Genomic DNA, 20,032 nt, shown 5'->3' with positions numbered 1-20,032 from the left:
ACCTTCTATTAGTTTCCAGTTATTCCAGTGTCCTCATTATGTGTCCAGTGGACTCCTGGATCCTGATCCAATGTCCAATGCTCAATCAATGTTTTATTATTTACTTTGTAAGACCCTCTGAATTGCCTTCCAGTTGGAGTAAAGCATAAGTATGGACATATTTTTACCAAGCTAACAACTTCTTGAATTATTAGAAATACCAGAAGAAGCTAGAGTGAGAAAATGCACTCATTGATGACTTCAGATAAAACACATAAAAAAAATATCCAGTTTATTACCCTAGTGGGGTTTAATTTGGATGCAACTAAATGGAAATACCTATGACATTGTAGAGTACAGAAGTTTATAATATAGTTTGGGACTGAAGGAGCCTGATCTTTAAAGATATCAAACAAGAGGCACTAACCCAAAAAAATAAATAATGGTATCATCAGCATAAAAATGCATATTAGCATCAGAGAAATTTTGCTCAACATTGTTGAAGATAAATAAGAGAGGGCCCAAAACAGAACCTTGTGGCACACCCTTGTGAACAGTAACAAATTCAGAACAAAGCCCTTCAAATTTTATACACTGGGACCAGTTTTCTAAAATACTTTGAAAACCAAACAACCACATGCTCTGACAGACCAATAAGAAGTAGCCTGTGTTTTAAAATAGCATGGTCTATGGCACAGGCGTCAAACTGGTTCCAGAAAGGGCCGTGTGGCTGCAGGTTTTCTTTCCAACCAAGCAATAGCACAATAGACTCCAGTCATCTCATCAAGTGAGTCCAATCTGAACATGATGACTTGATGAGATGACTGGAGTCTGGTGTGCTATTGTTTGGGTGGAAAGAAGACCTGCAGTCACACGGCCCTTTCTGGAACCAGTTTGTCACCCCTGGTCTACGGTGTCATAAACTTTTGAAAGATCAATAAAGGTATTCTGTCAGTGTGACAAAGATGCAGCAAACCAGTGGAACTTATATTTAAGTGCAGGTGTTTCCTCCACCATTAGGCTGCCGTTACACCCACTGCCAAATTCCAGCAAACCTGCACTGATCCAGACTCACTAGTTAAGGGTTGAACTGTTGACTTACCCTTTCCACTGTGTGGTTTGGGACAGCCCTTAAAATGGGGGAGCCCCTGTGGGAATGTGCCAACAGAGGTTTAGTGCCTAGGAGTAATGTTTAGGGGCTGGTTTGGGATTTGGCCTATGATTCTTAAAAAGAAGCATCACTGTTATTTTTACCGCTGTTTTGTTTACATCAAAGCCCCAAACTTTCCTGGATTAGATTCAATTATATTCAATTCAATTTAATTTAATTCAGATCAGTTCAACTCAAAAATACTTTTTTTTATCACAAAGGGAAATGAAATGATGAAACTTATAAGGGTTTCTTCAGTGTTGGGAAAGTTCTCTTCTACGTGAACTAGTTCAAAGTTCAGTTCACACATTTTAAAATGAACTAATTCAGTTCATAGTTCATAATTCAAAATTTTGAACTAAGTTCACAGTTCCAAAAAATTAACTAGTTCATAGTTCTTTTTTTTCTTCTTCATATATTGCTCAATTACACCATAGCCTACTGTAGAACCACAGACAGCAATTATTTTATCAGTTGTAACACTGAAACTGTGCGTCAGATTCCGTCTTCATATCCAGCTTTGAATCCTTATCCAACCAGGGTTTACATTAGCATTGAGGGGACAGCATTTCCCCATTGTTGCTTTAACGCTTTGTTGCTGTCCATTCACTTCACACTAGTAGCAGCTGCAGCTTTAACCCCTACAGTATATTCTCAAAAACATCAGGAAAAATGTGCTGCTTGAATGGTCTTTTTTATGAGGAATTATTAAAAGAAAAACAGGAAAGTAGTCTTTAAGGTGCAAATGTTTTTTTTTTTTTTTTTATATATAATTTTTTCCATTTGAAATTCCATTTCAGTACATATGCCGTTTCAGATTTGCTTTGGATGTTACCGAAGTGCGGATTTTTTTACTGAAAGCCGGCGGGTAAAGTTTGCAGAGAAATGTAAGATTGTTGCTGTTACGCCCCTGAAAATGGGGAGGAATAAAAACAATGAAAAGAGATGTTTCCTCAGCGAGAACTTTTACTCTAATCAAATATTGGTTTTACAACAATTAACATTTATAAAATCTTACAGCAAAAATGCCTGGGTACAGAGAGTGCACACATCTTACTAATATAGTATTTACCTGAGGCATAAGCCCTACAACAAGCAACAGGTCCTCTGAGATTAACATTATAAAACCAAAACGTGTTTATTTTAATAAAAGAAATGAAGCACATCATATAACCCATTAAAAAACTAATAAGTAGCTTTGTTCATTAAAAGGTAACTGTTTCCTCACACATTAGAAAAACAACTTTATGCTTCAACACAAACTAGTAATGTAATAAAAACTCTTACAAAAATAAATGTGTGCAAAACCTCCGAAATAAGTGCAAAATACACCACTAAAAGCGTTTATGCGCATCTACAAACGATTCAAAATGGCGACGCCCGTTACAACTTTGTGATGGTCGGTGCGTTCTAGCAGGGAGCCAACTGACACGCCCACACTTACACACATCACTACACTTCTGAATAACTTAAATTATAACAAACACATTTAACATTGCTTTAACATGTTAGCTGATTACTAAAATCATGCTAAATATGTTTAACAGTGACAACATACCTGAAAATGGGGAGAAATAAGAACAATGAACAGAGATGTTTCCTCAGCGAGAACTTTTACTCTAATGAGGAAAAGACCGCGGCATCTCCAGGCATGTGGGCGGAGACAGACAGCGTCATGTCTAGTTCAAGATCGCCTCGTAATCCCGCCGAAGGGATTCGAGTTAAGCTAATCACGATGCCTAGAAAGAAAGAGAGAAAAAGCGCCAAAAAGAAGAAAAAAATGAACTCCGCGAGTCCTTTAACCAAAGCTGTCATCGACGATAAAGAAAAGAGTTTATATCAGAAGCAAATTGCATTTTTGAACGAGAAACTAGAAAGGTTTCAGATCAAATGTGCTGAACTGGAGAAGCAGAACAAATTGCTAATTTATCAGTACAGCTCACTGAACACGGAGAAGAAGAATGTTACAGAGTACCTGAAACACACACTCTCTGGGAAGGTGGACAAGGGTGATGATCTCCTGCAGTTTCTGGAGGCTCAACGTCAGGCTGCTGTCCAGGAGAAACAGTCCTTGCAGCTGAAACACGACAAACTGAGGCAGGAACTAGACGCCCAAATTAATGAACTTAATGAAAAAAACGCAGTGCTCGTAAAGAAACTTGCTGATTTGGAAGAGTTTCAGAGGCAAAAGCATGAACTGATGACAAAGCTTAAAAATCTACAGAAGCAGCTGGAATGCCAACAAGAAAAACACAAGGATGAGATCCACAGCCTGGAGATGAAGGATCTGCTGGAAAAGAGGAAGTTAAGGTTGGAGATGGAAAGTGAAGTAGCAGCTATGTCATCCAAGGTCCAGCATCTAGTGGAACAGAAGCTTCCAGAGAAGATCAGGTCTGTGCTTCAGGAGAACACTGAGCTGAAGACTCGTCTCAGCAAGCTGTCAGAGGCGACAGAGTCCCTGCTGGAGGAGAACACGTCTCTGAGGGAACGCCGCAGACAGCTCAGCATCGACAACGACATCCTGGAGCAAACGGTCCGTGAGACGTCTCCGATCAGCTGCGTCTGCAGGAAGGAGGTGCAGCAGCTTAGGGGAAAGTTTCAGCAGCTTCAGGAGGATGTCAGTGAAAAGCAGCAGCAACTGGATCAGCTTCAAACTGAGCACACACGAGTCCTGGCCGACATGGAGGCACTCAGAGTGGAGCAGTAGCCGGATGGAAAGAAATCAGCTGGAGTTCAAGCTGAAAGACGAGAGGAGGAGGAAGAACAGGATGAGGAGCATCATGCAGGACGCAGTAGGGTTGTCACGATACTAAACTTTTCAACTCGATACCGATACTAAGGAAAATATTCGATACTCGATACCATTTTCGATACCACAAGGATAAAAACAAAGACCCCAAAATTCAACAGAAATATTTTCATTAATAAATAAAATACAATAAATAAACACAATAAAGCTTGTATGCTGTGCATAATATTAAGCAAGCTTGATAAAAAACTTATAAAATTCAAATTAAGTGTTCCTTCCATGGCTATGCTTTGCACACATAACAATGACACTAGCCAAACCAGTTAAGAAACAAAAATAATTCTCAGCAGCTGCACCTGTTACAAAAAAAAGTCTGAAACTGAAAAGAGCACAGAATTATTCCATCACACAGTGTTCTGAAAGTGCATTTTCCTCTATTCTGCACTTTAGATGAACGACTGCTTAGGTGCCACTGGTGACGGCACTGTATCGATACTTTTAAAAACGAGTATTGTATCCGGATACAACATTTCAGTTTTTTGAGTTTCGATACTTTTGACAACCCTAGGACGCAGCAAACAGTCTCCTACAGGTGCTGAAGGAGGCTCCAACACAACAGACGAACGTGGACGCTGTCCCCCCGTGGAGGACGACTCTGCAGAACCTGCAGGAGCTGCTGAACCGACAATCAATCAGAGCTCCGTCTGCACAGAGAGAGCTGCAGATATCGGACCCAGATTCAACACGAGCGGAGCGCCTGGATCCAGGTCGGAGTTTTCTGTCCCAGCCATCCCATCAGAAATGTCGTGATTCCCGCCTCCTTTCTCAACCCGCAGTGAAACCCAGAGACTCCCTCTGTAGGACAGGAGCTGCCTCTCATCTCTGCCCAGGAAACCCACGATTCTGAGGAGCTCCAGATCAGCCACCATTTCTCGTTCATCTTTGGGATCTCTGACCTCCAGCCTTTCACAAAATCCATTTTTCTTCAAATAAATCCCAGCGGTGCCTCCAAAATGTTACGCCCCTGAAAATGGGGAGGAATAAAAACAATGAAAAGAGATGTTTCCTCAGTGAGAACTTTTACTCTAATCAAATATTGGTTTTACAACAATTAACATTTATAAAATCTTACAGCAAAAATGCCTGGGTACAGAGAGTGCACACATCTTACTAATATAGTATTTACCTGAGGCATAAGCCCTACAACAAGCAACAGGTCCTCTGAGATTAACATTATAAAACCAAAACGTGTTTATTTTAATAAAAGAAATGAAGCACATCATATAACCCATTAAAAAACTAATAAGTAGCTTTGTTCATTAAAAGGTAACTGTTTCCTCACACATTAGAAAAACAACTTTATGCTTCAACACAAACTAGTAATGTAATAAAAACTCTTACAAAAATAAATGTGTGCAAAACCTCCGAAATAAGTGCAAAATACACCACTAAAAGCGTTTATGCGCATCTACAAACGATTCAAAATGGCGACGCCCGTTACAACTTTGTGATGGTCGGTGCGTTCTAGCAGGGAGCCAACTGACACGCCCACACTTACACACATCACTACACTTCTGAATAACTTAAATTATAACAAACACCAAGGGCGTAGGAATATGTTTACAATTGGGGGGGACACATGTCGGAAATCTGAGATTCGTAAATATTCAACAGAAACATATCTTAAGTACGCTACTTAAAAAAAAGGCTATTTAATCTTTTACTTTATTCCTTTATAAATGTGTTTGCAAAAATAATGCATTTAAAATCAACATAATGCATTTGTTCATAAGATGTGAGCATATCACCAAACAAAATGACTGGAGTCTTTTATTAAGCAAAGGGAGATGTCTTTCAAGGGCTTCAGCCCTTGGCATATTTAGTGTCCGCATACGCACTAGAAAATCAAAACAATTCAGTAGGCCACACAAGTGCAAAGTTTGATATGTTTTATTTTGTCAAACTTGCAATAATGGTCAAAAATGAATTTATATAGGTTGACTGACAGAGGGAGCTGACAGTGTGTTGAAGAATTATGGACAGGGCGCTTTGAAGCATCTGGTTCAAAAACGCATTCTAAACCTTTGGTAGAAATCCATCTATCCTTCCATTTTCTGTACACCCTGTCCCTTAGTGGGGTCAGGAGGTGCTGGTGCGGGGTCCACCCTAGACAGGTGGCCAGTCTGTCCAGACCTTTGGTAGAAATGGCGCCTTTAATTCCAGTTTGCAGTACAGAACAGAGAAAACTACAGAGTTGTCAATGTTGTGTTAATCTGTTTATAGTCTAAAAAGAGGAGCCAGCAGTTTGAGGAAATAAAGGTGCAGAAGTTAATTAGTTGGTTAATTAGTGGTTGCACAACCAATGCGACCGCCGCTGCTAAGAATTAAAAGTAATTCTCCCTGTGGTTAACTAACGATCAGGAGCGCGGCAGGTATAACATCTGTCCATTTCGGCGAATCAAAACCATGCAAAAAATAAAAAATCCTCGTAAAACGCACACCCAGACCAGGCTAATTTCAACACAAGTTGTGTTAGGTGACTGTTACTCTCACTGACGTTTCTCTTTAAAAAAAAATCTGAGTAAGTCCTACTGCTGTTTCAGCCTTTTAGTTGGTGGTGGCAATGTACTGAAATGAGATATAAAAAAATATATATAAAAAAAACATTTTGGCTAGCGTGGCAAACGTCTAGAGAAAGTTAGCAGTTAAATATTGGATGAGTGATCAGACCAAGACTACGGAAGAGGATTAGGGCCACTGGAAAAAAAAAAAAGTTAAGTGATTTTTACATTTTATTTCAGTTTAATACGGGAAAAAAGTCAGAATTCTGACTTTTATTTTCAGAATTAAGACTTTTTTTCTCAGAATTTTGGATCTTATTGTAGATGGGCACCATGAAGGCAGAGATGTGGAGCACTCAGCTTCACTGACAAAAATGTGAGTTATTTGAGAGAGCCAGTGACACATTGGTGGAAAATGACAGAATTAGGCAACTTTTTACGTGCCCGAGGGGTCCCCCCATTAATGGAGGAGCAGAAGGTCATTAAAACAAGAGAGCTAGTCTCTAAAAGAGACATGGCTATGGCTGGATGCTAACATGTTTGTTGTTAAACATACTTTTGTTATATTACATTTGTGTTGTGTTTTCCAAAAAGTGTAGAAAATTAATGGTGGGTTTATAATGTTTACCTTTTATGAGCAGGACAGGAAGCAGAGAAGTGTAGCATTACCTCCAACTAGTTAAACTCATAATTATGAAGTTATTCAACAAATTCCTCAAGTAAAAAAGGGCAACTTTTTTATTTATTTATTTATTTATTTTTTACCAGATTTGTGGATTAATTTCAAAATTATGTATTCCTTCCAAATTTCCAAATCTGAAGAATTTTTTAAACCAATATCTACATTATTTAACATTTAGTTTATGTTTTAGCAGTACTTCCTGTTATATTTCTTTATACGTATATTTTACATTTTCTTGCACAGCAAGCTCAGCAGATTTGAAATTGTGTGCTTGTGTAAACACAAGTAGTCAATCTTTACTCTAAACATATATTCTGGTTATTTTTTAGGTAGACCTTCTTGTTTTTATATATCTGTATAGTACCCCCTCCCCCCACCAAAAAAAAACTGTAAACTGATTAGAAATATTAATCATATGTCAGATTTCTGAGAAAAAAGTCAGAATTCTGAGATTAAAGTCAGAAATCTGGGAAAAAAAGTCAGAAAAAAAAGTCAGAATTCTGAGATTAGAGTCAGAATTCTGAGAAAAGTCAGAATTCCGACTTTTCCCCCAATGTTAAACTAAAAAAACATTTAAAAATCAGTTAACGTTTTTCAGTGGCCCTAATCCTCTTCCTACAAGACTAAGATGCCTAAACCAAAAAGATTCAGTTTCTATATATGAAAGTGAACTGACAACAAGACGTTATAAATAAGCAATATTCATAGCAGCATTCCCGACAGACCATTTTACCTCATTAACATGTTTCTGACTTTCTGTATCGCTGTTTCCCTCTGAGAGCTCAAACACTCAACAGTTCACAGAGGGGAGGGGGAGTACAGTGACGTAACGCTATGCTGCGCCTTCAAAATAAAAGCACGATAGTTAAAAAATTGTCAAAATCTAATATTTTGCGGTACAATTTTTTGGGGGGACATATCCACCTGGCTTTTATATTGGGGGGGACATGTCCCCCCCGTCCCCCCCGCTTCCTACGCCGCTGACAAACACATTTAACATTGCTTTAACATGTTAGCTGATTACTAAAATCATGCTAAATATGTTTAACAGTGACAACATACCTGAAAATGGGGAGGAATAAGAACAATGAAAAGAGATGTTTCCTCAGCGAGAACTTTTACTCTAATGAGGAAAAGACCGCGGCATCTCCAGGCATGTGGGCGGAGACAGACAGCGTCATGTCTAGTTCAAGATCGCCTCGTAAACTGTAAATTCATACATCTTAACCACAAATTACACAATCAGGAAGAAAATAAACCAAGTAAGGCAAACCACTTTTTAGCGTTTTAACCCTTTTTAAATCAGATGATTTTCCAGATTATCCACTTTTGATTTCTCTTCTTAATGTATTACCGTTTTTTTTTTTAAATAATGAATTCAATCAATTCTCTTATGGTCTAATTGATAATATCTACCATTTTAACTTATCACATTGCCATCATCCTCACCGACCACCTGGTCATAAACCTGTTTTAAGTGATCATACTGCTGCTTTGTCGCCTCTACGGTCGCCTCCATGCTGCTGTGGCTTCCACGCTGCATTTTGTTTTGATGACGCACGCGGCTGTAGGCTACGACACTGGTAGCTGGTGTTGCCAGATTGGGTGTTTTTCTCGCTACATATTAAGGCCTGTTTACGGTTCGATTTAGCCGGGGTTTCGCCTGGAGAGCTCTATAGAAATTTGGCAACCTATTGAACGGAGCTGAACTGAGAGAGCGTGCCGTTCACAGACACCAGAATGAACGAGTTCACAATAACGTTCATCAGGCAGTAATACAGTACGTTCAGTTCACGTTCGCCCAAAATATGAACGAGTTCATGAACTTTCGTTCAATGAACGCGTTCAGGCACAACACTGGGTTTCTTCTACAAGTTGTTTGAGGTGTGGATGGCTGAAGACACAAAGGATCTCCTGTAGTAGTCTGTCTTAATGGAGAAGCCTTTTGACTAAAGAGTCCTCTGAAAGGATTGCTCCCTGTTGACTGTAATGTTCTTTATTTCATGAAAAATGCTTCTTTGTGAAATTATCTCCAGAGATTCCGGAAGAATTCCAAGAATAGAGCTGACTTTCTTTATCAGCTTGTTCAGCTTCTTGAAGTCATTTGCAGATGATGGAGGAAGAGATCACACTCTGCACAACAGACTTAAAGAAGATATGCAGCATATTGCTGCAAACACTGAAAGATCTAAGCTTCTTTTGTTAAAGTAGAAGTCTTCTTCTACAGTTTGCTTTGTCCCTTCTTGCGGATGTCTTCACAGTTGCATTTTCAGTCCAGTTTGTTGTCCCGGTGAACACCAAGGTATTTATACTGCTTAAAAACTGTTTGCCACAACAAGTATTTTTTCCTATGTATGATCAAAACAATGTGGCTCTCACTGGCCCTTGGTTATGGGCAGAAAACCACATGAAATCACTGCTGACATTGTTATTTGAATAATGAGCAGAGAATTCCCTCTTACAAATAATGTTTATATTTCTTCCGGGTAAAATCCTTATACTGTACATGATAGGTCTGAAGGAGCTACTCTGGAGGTTCGGATACGAGAGAAAATGACCACAGATCTCAAGATTAGAATGTAATTTGGTATCATTTATAACTGTAGTATATCTTAGAAAAACATAATTAATGGAAAGAGCCCCTTTTGATTATCAGTAAAGGGATTCTGAGGCAAATATTTCTGAGTATTGAGAGTAAAGCACATATTTTTACCCAGCTTAACAACTTGTTTACATCTGGAATTATTAGAAATACCAGGACAAGCTAGTGTAAGGCATTGCATTCATTGAAGATTTCAGATAAAACATAAATAAATAAATAATCTTGTTTATTACCCTAGAGTGATTTAATATGGATGCAACCCAATGGAAATACATATGACAATGCAGAATACAAAAGTTTATAATATAATTTGGGACTGAAAGAGGATGATCTTTAAAGACATCGTATAAGTGACATACTGCTAGACCAGACTCTTAAGCAAGCGACAACTGCGGACACAGAGGCAGATTTAACAGTTTATTTCCTAGTTAAATGGAGAAGAGCTCAGTCAACTTAGACAAAAACAGGGAGAGAGAGTCTGAGTTCTGGATCCTTATCCAGAGGATTGTCCTGTGTTGGATTGAGGGTGGACAGGCAGGCTGATTGTTCCTGTATGGGCTCCCCAGAGAGGAGACAGTTCCAGAGCAGCAAGGAGGTGGAGGAAACGGACCTGATCCTGGTGAGCGTCTGATCTGGTTCTGTGGAGAACGAAAGCAAGGAGAGATTAGAGGAGACTCTGGGAGCTTAGTTCACTAGCAGAGCTTGACCTGTTTTACCACTGAGAGAGCGGAACCAACTGGCAGCATGCTCCAGGAAACTGCTCCTATATAAAGGCCACCACTGATTGTCATCAAGGAGTAACAGCTGGAACCCATCAAGCCTGCCAACCTGAAATTAAGGAGAAACACAAAGTCCTAACAGTACCCCCCCCTTCAACGGACGCCGCCTGGCGGACGACCTGAAGATGAGGCTGCTGAACACTCAGTCATTGATGAGGGAGGGATCCAAAATGAAGGAGCTCGGAACCCAGGACCGCTCCTCAGGACCATATCCCTCCCAGTCCACCAAGTACTGCCTACCCCGCCCACGAGGCCGCACATCTACAATGCGCCTAACTGTGTAGGCTGGGTGACCATCGATGATACGGGCAGGGGGTGGGAGCTCTGGAAGAGGACACAGGGGACTTGAGAGGTAGGGCTTGATCAGGGAAACATGAAACACAGGATGCACTCTGAGGTGGGAAGGCAACTTGAGGTGAACAGCAGATGGACTAAGAACTGACTCAATGATGAATGGACCAAGGAATCTGGGGGACAATTTGCGGGTGTATGATTTAAATGGGAAGTGTTTTGAAGACAACCAAACCCTTTGACCAGGTGTGTAGATAGGAGCCGGGACTCTTTTGCGATCAGCAAGACGCTTATTTTGGGCAGATGTCCTGTGAAGAGCAGCCTTAGTCTGATTCCAGATTCTTTGGCAGTTCCGCATATGGTGTTTGACAGAAGGGATGATCTTATCTGGGAAAGTGTTGGGTAGAAGTGAAGGCTGGAAACCCTGAGATGCCTGAAAGGGAGACAGACCTAAGGCTGATGATATATGAGTGTTATGGGCAAATTCCACCCAGGGTAGTTGTGCACTCCATGAGGTGGGGTTGGAAGCACAAACACACCGAAGGATATTTTCCAGCTCTTGATTAAGGCGTTCACACTGTCCATTAGATTGGGGGTGAAAACCAGAAGACAGGCAAGGACGTGCACCAAGAGCTGAACAGAAGTTTCTCCAGACCTGGGAGATGAATTGGGGTCCTCTGTCAGAGACAATTTCTGTTGGGATTCCATGAAGGCGGAAGACGTGATAGAAGAGAAGCCTAGCTGTTTCTAATGCTGAGGGGAGTTTGGAGAGTGCAACTAGATGACAAGCCTTAGAAAAACGGTCAATGATGCTGAGAATAACCCTTTTATTTTTGGATGTGGGGAGACCAGTAACAAAGTCGAGGGAGATGTGGGACCAGGGCCGACTGGGGATGGACAACGGTTGCAGGAGACCAGAGGGAGGACGATGGGACGTCTTGTTTCTAGCACAGGTTGAACAAGCAGAGACATATTCAATAACATCCTTATTCAGGGATGGCCACCAGAAATATCGACGAAGAAGACCAATAGTGCGACTTACTCCAGGATGGCAGGAGAATTGTGAAGAGTGTGCCCAATGGATGGTGCGAGCACGAATGGAGGTGGGAACATACCGACGGTTAGGTGGGCCTCCGCCTGGTTCTGGTTCAGAGATCTGTGCCTCCTGGATAGCCCCTTCCAGATCCCAGGTGAGGGAACCAATGGTACATGTGGAGGGAAGAATGGGCTCAGAATACTCTGGGGGGTCATCAGGAGAGTAAAGTCTGGAGAGAGCATCTGGCTTGGTGTTTCTGGAACCTGGACGATAGGTGATATTAAGATTGAAACGGGAGAAGAAAAGGGACCAACGATACTGTCTTGGGTTAAGGCGCTTGGCAGACTGAAGATATGCCAGGTTCTTATGGTCTGTCAAAATGATTACTGGAAGTTCAGTACCTTCTAGCCAGTGCCTCCACTCCTCGAGAGCTAACTTAATGGCCAAGAGTTCTCTGTCTCCGATGTCGTAGTTCACCACAGCAGGAGTAAACCTTTTAGAAAAGAAGGCACAGGGGTGAAGCTTGTTATCCTTGGGGAACCGCTGTGAAAGGACTGCCCCAACGCCAGTATTTGACGCATCAACTTCAACAGTGAACTGAGCAGAAGGATCAGGGTGAATGAGAATGGGTGCTTCCACAAACCTCTGCTTGAGTTCTTTGAAAGCGGAGGCAGCTTCAGGAGTCCATAGGAAGTGTCTCTTGGTAGAGGTCAGAGCAGTGAGGGGCGCAGCGACAATACTGAAGTTCCGTATAAAACGTTGGTAGAAGTTAGTGAACCCCAGGAAACGTTGAAGTTGCTTCCTGGTGTTCGGGACTGGCCACTCCTCAACAGCCTTGGTCTTAGCTGGGTCCGTCTTCACCTGTCCACCCTCAAAAACATAACCCAAGAAAGGGATAGATGAGACATGGAACACACACTTTTCAGCCTTGACAAACAGACGGTTCTCCAAACGTCTTTGGAGAACCAATCTGACATGTAGCCGATGTTCGTCCAGGCTATTGGAGAAGATTAAAATGTCATCAATGTAAACAAAAACAAAAATATTCAGAAAATCCCGAAGGATATCGTTCACCAGGTTCTGAAAAGTGGCAGGGGCATTGCAGAGTCCAAAAGGCATGACCAGGTATTCGAAATGGCCAATATGGGTTTTAAATGCGGTCTTCCATTCATCCCCCTCTCTGATACGAACCAGATGATAAGCGTTGCGCAGATCCAGCTTTGAGAAGATGGAGGCTTGGTGAACTGGTTCGAAAGCTGAGGACAAGAGGGGGAGAGAGTATTTATTCTTGATTGTGATCTGATTGAGCCCTCTGTAGTCTATACAGGGGCGGAGAGTGCCGTCCTTCTTGGAGACAAAGAAAAAAACAGCACCAAGGGGAGATGAGGAGGGGCGAATGATACCTGCATTAAGGGAGTCATAGATGTATTGTTCCATTGCCTGCCTCTCCGGTCTGGAGAGATTAAACAAACGCCCAGAGGGGAGAGGAGCCCCTGGGAGGAGATCAATGCAACAGTCATATGGACGATGGGGAGGCAGAGACTGTGCTAGATCTTTACTGAACACCAGCTGTAGATCATGGTGATCCTGTGGAACATTGGTGAGGTCTGGTTTATGGGTGGCTAAAACAACAACAGAGGCTGGAGTGGTTTTAGCAGATTGGAGACATTGGTTGAGACAGTATGGACACCAAGAATCAATGCGGGCCTTGGACCAGTTTATGTGAGGATTATGCTTACAGAGCCAGGTAAACCCTAGAACCAAGGGAGCTCCCTTAGTAGGAAAAACAAAACACTGAATGAGTTCCTGATGGTTGCCTGAAACGTGGAGGAAGACTGGATCAGTCTGGTGAGTAATAAGGGCCATAGGACTGCCATCCAAAGCAGCCACCCTCAAAGGAAGTGGTAGTGTTTTGACTGGTATTTGAAGTTGGTCAACTAGCGAGGGGTGTATAAGGTTCTGTTCTGAACCCGAGTCCACCAATGCTTGGAAGGAGTGAGTACAACCCTGGACATAGAGAATAGCAGGGAGGGTTAAGTGGAGATTGTTTGTCTCCTTGGATCTGCCCGCCAGAACTCCCAGATTTACTGGCGGGCATAGTCTTTTGGGCGAACTGGGCAGGAGGAGATGTAATGTTGGGATGATCCACAATAAAGGCAGCAACCTGATGTCAGGCGGCGGTGGCGCTCTTCTGAGCTTAGCCTAGCTCTTCCCAATTGCATGGGCTCAGGCTGATTCAGATTGGGGGAAACAGATGGCTGAGGTCTGGCAGGAGGCTGTCTGCTGGCAGTTAAGGATGGACGAGAATTAGAGGGCCAGTACCTCTCTCTAATTCTATGGTCCAATCTGATGGCGAGATTTATCAATTCATCTAGAGAATCTGGTTCGTCACGGCATGCCAGCTTTGAGCTTCTCATTTAATGAGTGTAAAAAGGCACCCTTAAGGGCTGGTTCATTCCAACCTGACTCTGTTGCAAGGGTCCGGAAGTCGATAGCAAAGTCTGCCACAGATCTGCTCCCCTGTTTCAGGCTCCAGAGCTTCTTTGAGGCAGACTCTTCACTGACCTTGGGGCAAAAAGTTTGTTTGAACAGGTCAAGAAACTCTTGGTAGGAGTAATCTGTAACAGTACTCTGATCTATTACAGACTCGGCCCATTTAAGAGCCCTATCTCTTAGTAACCCAACTATGTAGGATATTTTGCTGACATCATCTGTGAATGAACGTGGTGAGCGGTTAAAAACCAAGGTGCATTGAAGCAAAAACCCCTTACATTTCTCCAACTCTCCTGAGAAATAATCGGGGGTGGGCGTGATGGCGTCACGGTGCACCGGCAGGGGAGAGGAAACCGGAAGAGGATCAGAAGTAGCAGCAGCACTAACCTGGGAAAGCTTGTCATGTAATCCTTGGATCTGTCTGGACAGCTGCTCAAGATGTTGGCACATCATATTAATAGTCTGATCGTGCTTACCCAGGAGGACTCCTTGTTCAGAGAGCGCGGTCCGTAGCTGCGCTGCAGAGTCGGATAGGCCAGTTGGTTCTGACATACTGCTAGACCAGACTCTTAAGCAAGCGACAACTGCGGACACAGAGGCAGATTTAACAGTTTATTTCCTAGTTAAATGGAGAAGAGCTCAGTCAACTTAGACAAAAACAGGGAGAGAGAGTCTGAGTTCTGGATCCTTATCCAGAGGATTGTCCTGTGTTGGATTGAGGGTGGACAGGCAGGCTGATTGTTCCTGTATGGGCTCCCCAGAGAGGAGACAGTTCCAGAGCAGCAAGGAGGTGGAGGAAACGGACCTGATCCTGGTGAGCGTCTGATCTGGTTCTGTGGAGAACGAAAGCAAGGAGAGATTAGAGGAGACTCTGGGAGCTTAGTTCACTAGCAGAGCTTGACCTGTTTTACCACTGAGAGAGCGGAACCAACTGGCAGCATGCTCCAGGAAACTGCTCCAATATAAAGGCCACCATTGATTGTCATCAAGGAGTAACAGCTGGAACCCATCAAGCCTGCCAACCTGAAATTAAGGAGAAACACAAAGACCTAACAGTACCCCCCCCTTCAACGGACGCCGCCTGGCGGACGACCTGAAGATGAGGCTGCTGAACACTCAAAGTCATTGATGAGGGAGGGATCCAAAATGAAGGAGCTCGGAACCCAGGACCGCTCCTCAGGACCATATCCCTCCCAGTCCACCAAGTACTGCCTACCCCGCCCACGAGGCTGCACATCTACAATGCGCCTAACTGTGTAGGCTGGGTGACCATCGATGATACGGGCAGGGGGTGGGAGCTCTGGAAGAGGACACAGGGGACTTGAGAGGTAGGGCTTGATCAGGGAAACATGAAACACAGGATGCACTCTGAGGTGGGAAGGCAACTTGAGGCGAACAGCAGATGGACTAAGAACTGACTCAATGATGAATGGACCAAGGAATCTGGGGGACAATTTGCGGGTGTATGATTTAAATGGGAAGTGTTTTGAAGACAACCAAACCCTTTGACCAGGTGTGTAGATAGGAGCCGGGACTCTTTTGCGATCAGCAAGATGCTTATTTTGGGCAGATGTCCTGTGAAGAGCAGCCTTAGTCTGATTCCAGATTCTTTGGCAGTTCCGCATATGGTGTTTGACAGAAGGGATGATCTTATCTGGGAAAGTGTTGGGTAGAAGTGAAGGCTGGAAACCCTGAGATGCCTGAAAGGGAGACAGACCTGAGGCTGATGATATATGAGTGTTATGGGCAAATTCCACCCAGGGTAGGTGTGCACTCCATGAGGTGGGGTTGGAAGCACAAACACACCGAAGGATATTTTCCAGCTCTTGATTAAGGCGTTCACACTGTCCATTAGATTGGGGGTGAAAACCAGAAGACAGGCAAGGACGTGCACCAAGAGCTGAACAGAAGTTTCTCCAGACCTGGGAGATGAATTGGGGTCCTCTGTCAGAGACAATTTCTGTTGGGATTCCATGAAGGCGGAAGACGTGATAGAAGAGAAGCCTAGCTGTTTCTAATGCTGAGGGGAGTTTGGAGAGTGCAACTAGATGACAAGCCTTAGAAAAACGGTCAATGATGCTGAGAATAACCCTTTTATTTTTGGATGTGGGGAGACCAGTAACAAAGTCGAGGGAGATGTAGGACCAGGGCCGACTGGGGATGGACAACGGTTGCAGGAGACCAGAGGGAGGACGATGGGACGTCTTGTTTCTAGCACAGGTTGAACAAGCAGAGACATATTCAATAACATCCTTATTCAGGGATGGCCACCAGAAATATCGACGAAGAAGACCAATAGTGCGACTTACTCCAGGATGGCAGGAGAATTGTGAAGAGTGTGCCCAATGGATGGTGCGAGCACGAATGGAGGTGGGAACATACCGACGGTTAGGTGGGCCTCCGCCTGGTTCTGGTTCAGAGATCTGTGCCTCCTGGATAGCCCCTTCCAGATCCCAGGTGAGGGAACCAATGGTACATGTGGAGGGAAGAATGGGCTCAGAATACTCTGGGGGGTCATCAGGAGAGTAAAGTCTGGAGAGAGCATCTGGCTTGGTGTTTCTGGAACCTGGACGATAGGTGATATTAAGATTGAAACGGGAGAAGAAAAGGGACCAACGATACTGTCTTGGGTTAAGGCGCTTGGCAGACTGAAGATATGCCAGGTTCTTATGGTCTGTCAAAATGATTACTGGAAGTTCAGTACCTTCTAGCCAGTGCCTCCACTCCTCGAGAGCTAACTTAATGGCCAAGAGTTCTCTGTCTCCGATGTCGTAGTTCACCACAGCAGGAGTAAACCTTTTAGAAAAGAAGGCACAGGGGTGAAGCTTGTTATCCTTGGGGAACCGCTGTGAAAGGACTGCCCCAACGCCAGTATTTGACGCATCAACTTCAACAGTGAACTGAGCAGAAGGATCAGGGTGAATGAGAATGGGTGCTTCCACAAACCTCTGCTTGAGTTCTTTGAAAGCGGAGGCAGCTTCAGGAGTCCATAGGAAGTGTCTCTTGGTAGAGGTCAGAGCAGTGAGGGGCGCAGCGACAATACTGAAGTTCCGTATAAAACGTCGGTAGAAGTTAGTGAACCCCAGGAAACGTTGAAGTTGCTTCCTGGTGTTCGGGACTGGCCACTCCTCAACAGCCTTGGTCTTCGCTGGGTCCGTCTTCACCTGTCCACCCTCAAAAACATAACCCAAGAAAGGGATAGATGAGACATGGAACACACACTTTTCAGCCTTGACAAACAGACGGTTCTCCAAAAGTCTTTGGAGAACCAATCTGACATGTAGCCGATGTTCGTCCAGGCTATTGGAGAAGATTAAAATGTCATCAATGTAAACAAAAACAAAAATATTCAGAAAATCACGAAGGATATCGTTCACCAGGTTCTGAAAAGTGGCAGGGGCATTGCAGAGTCCAAAAGGCATGACCAGGTATTCGAAATGGCCAATATGGGTTTTAAATGTGGTCTTCCATTCATCCCCCTCTCTGATACGAACCAGATGATAAGCGTTGCGCAGATCCAGCTTTGAGAAGATGGAGGCTTGGTGAACTGGTTCGAAAGCTGAGGACAAGAGGGGGAGAGAGTATTTATTCTTGATTGTGATCTGATTGAGCCCTCTGTAGTCTATACAGGGGCGGAGAGTGCCGTCCTTCTTGGAGACAAAGAAAAAACCAGCACCAAGGGGAGATGAGGAGGGGCGAATGATACCTGCATTAAGGGAGTCATAGATGTATTGTTCCATTGCCTGCCTCTCCGGTCTGGAGAGATTAAACAAACGCCCAGAGGGGAGAGGAGCCCCTGGGAGGAGATCAATGCAACAGTCATATGGACGATGGGGAGGCAGAGACTGTGCTAGATCTTTACTGAACACCAGCTGTAGATCATGGTGATCCTGTGGAACATTGGTGAGGTCTGGTTTATGGGTGGCTAAAACAACAACAGAGGCTGGAGTGGTTTTAGCAGATTGGAGACATTGGTTGAGACAGTATGGACTCCAAGAATCAATGCGGGCCTTGGACCAGTTTATGTGAGGATTATGCTTACAGAGCCAGGGAAACCCTAGAACCAAGGGAGCTCCCTTAGTAGGAAAAACAAAACACTGAATGAGTTCCTGATGGTTGCCTGAAACGTGGAGGAAGACTGGATCAGTCTGGTGAGTAATAAGGGCCATAGGACTGCCATCCAAAGCAGCCACCCTCAAAGGAAGTGGTAGTGTTTTGACTGGTATTTGAAGTTGGTCAACTAGCGAGGGGTGTATAAGGTTCTGTTCTGAACCCGAGTCCACCAATGCTTGGAAGGAGTGAGTACAACCCTGGACATAGAGAATAGCAGGGAGGGTTAAGTGGAGATTGTTTGTCTCCTTGGATCTGCCCGCCAGAACTCCCAGATTTACTGGCGGGCATAGTCTTTTGGGCGAACTGGGCAGGAGGAGATGTAATGTTGGGATGATCCACAATAAAGGCAGCAACCTGATGTCAGGCGGCGGTGGCGCTCTTCTGAGCTTAGCCTAGCTCTTCCCAATTGCATGGGCTCAGGCTGATTCAGATTGGGGGAAACAGATGGCTGAGGTCTGGCAGGAGGCTGTCTGCTGGCAGTTAAGGATGGACGAGAATTAGAGGGCCAGTACCTCTCTCTAATTCTATGGTCCAATCTGATGGCGAGATTTATCAATTCATCTAGAGAATCTGGTTCGTCACGGCATGCCAGCTTTGAGCTTTGAGCTTCTCATTTAATGAGTGTAAAAAGGCACCCTTAAGGGCTGGTTCATTCCAACCTGACTCTGTTGCAAGGGTCCGGAAGTCGATAGCAAAGTCTGCCACAGATCTGCTCCCCTGTTTCAGGCTCCAGAGCTTCTTTGAGGCAGACTCTTCACTGACCTTGGGGCAAAAAGTTTGTTTGAACAGGTCAAGAAACTCTTGGTAGGAGTAATCTGTAACAGTACTCTGATCTATTACAGACTCGGCCCATTTAAGAGCCCTATCTCTTAGTAACCCAACTATGTAGGATATTTTGCTGACATCATCTGTGAATGAACGTGGTGAGCGGTTAAAAACCAAGGTGCATTGAAGCAAAAACCCCTTACATTTCTCCAACTCTCCTGAGAAATAATCGGGGGTGGGCGTGATGGCGTCACGGTGCACCGGCAGGGGAGAGGAAACCGGAAGAGGATCAGAAGTAGCAGCAGCACTAACCTGGGGAAGCTTGTCATGTAATCCTTGGATCTGTCTGGACAGCTGCTCAAGATGTTGGCACATCATATTAATAGTCTGATCGTGCTTACCCAGGAGGACTCCTTGTTCAGAGAGCGCGGTCCGAAGCTGCGCTGCAGAGTCGGATAGGCCAGTTGGTTCTGACATACTGCTAGACCAGACTCTTAAGCAAGCGACAACTGCGGACACAGAGGCAGATTTAACAGTTTATTTCCTAGTTAAATGGAGAAGAGCTCAGTCAACTTAGACAAAAACAGGGAGAGAGAGTCTGAGTTCTGGATCCTTATCCAGAGGATTGTCCTGTGTTGGATTGAGGGTGGACAGGCAGGCTGATTGTTCCTGTATGGGCTCCCCAGAGAGGAGACAGTTCCAGAGCAGCAAGGAGGTGGAGGAAACGGACCTGATCCTGGTGAGCGTCTGATCTGGTTCTGTGGAGAACGAAAGCAAGGAGAGATTAGAGGAGACTCTGGGAGCTTAGTTCACTAGCAGAGCTTGACCTGTT

General features: G+C 43.9%; 1 protein-coding gene across 1 annotated transcript; it reads left to right on the top strand.

Annotated features, from left to right (window-relative positions):
* The first annotated feature begins 2,864 nt into the window (after positions 1-2,864).
* On the top strand, positions 2,865-10,354 carry LOC119773930 (cilia- and flagella-associated protein 157-like). Its single transcript, XM_038271149.1, is given in 4 exon segments — positions 2,865-3,820; positions 3,822-3,929; positions 4,461-4,645; positions 10,290-10,354. Coding segments are annotated over 4 exon segments (1,314 nt in total).
* The last annotated feature ends 9,678 nt before the right edge of the window (positions 10,355-20,032 follow it).

The sequence above is a fragment of the Cyprinodon tularosa genome, unplaced genomic scaffold (genome assembly GCF_016077235.1).
Source record: "Cyprinodon tularosa strain WSP-4 unplaced genomic scaffold, ASM1607723v1 ctg791, whole genome shotgun sequence".
Classification (NCBI taxonomy): domain Eukaryota; kingdom Metazoa; phylum Chordata; class Actinopteri; order Cyprinodontiformes; family Cyprinodontidae; genus Cyprinodon; species Cyprinodon tularosa.
Note: the sequence above shows the minus strand (reverse complement) of the source record. Positions and strands in the feature narration are given on the sequence as shown.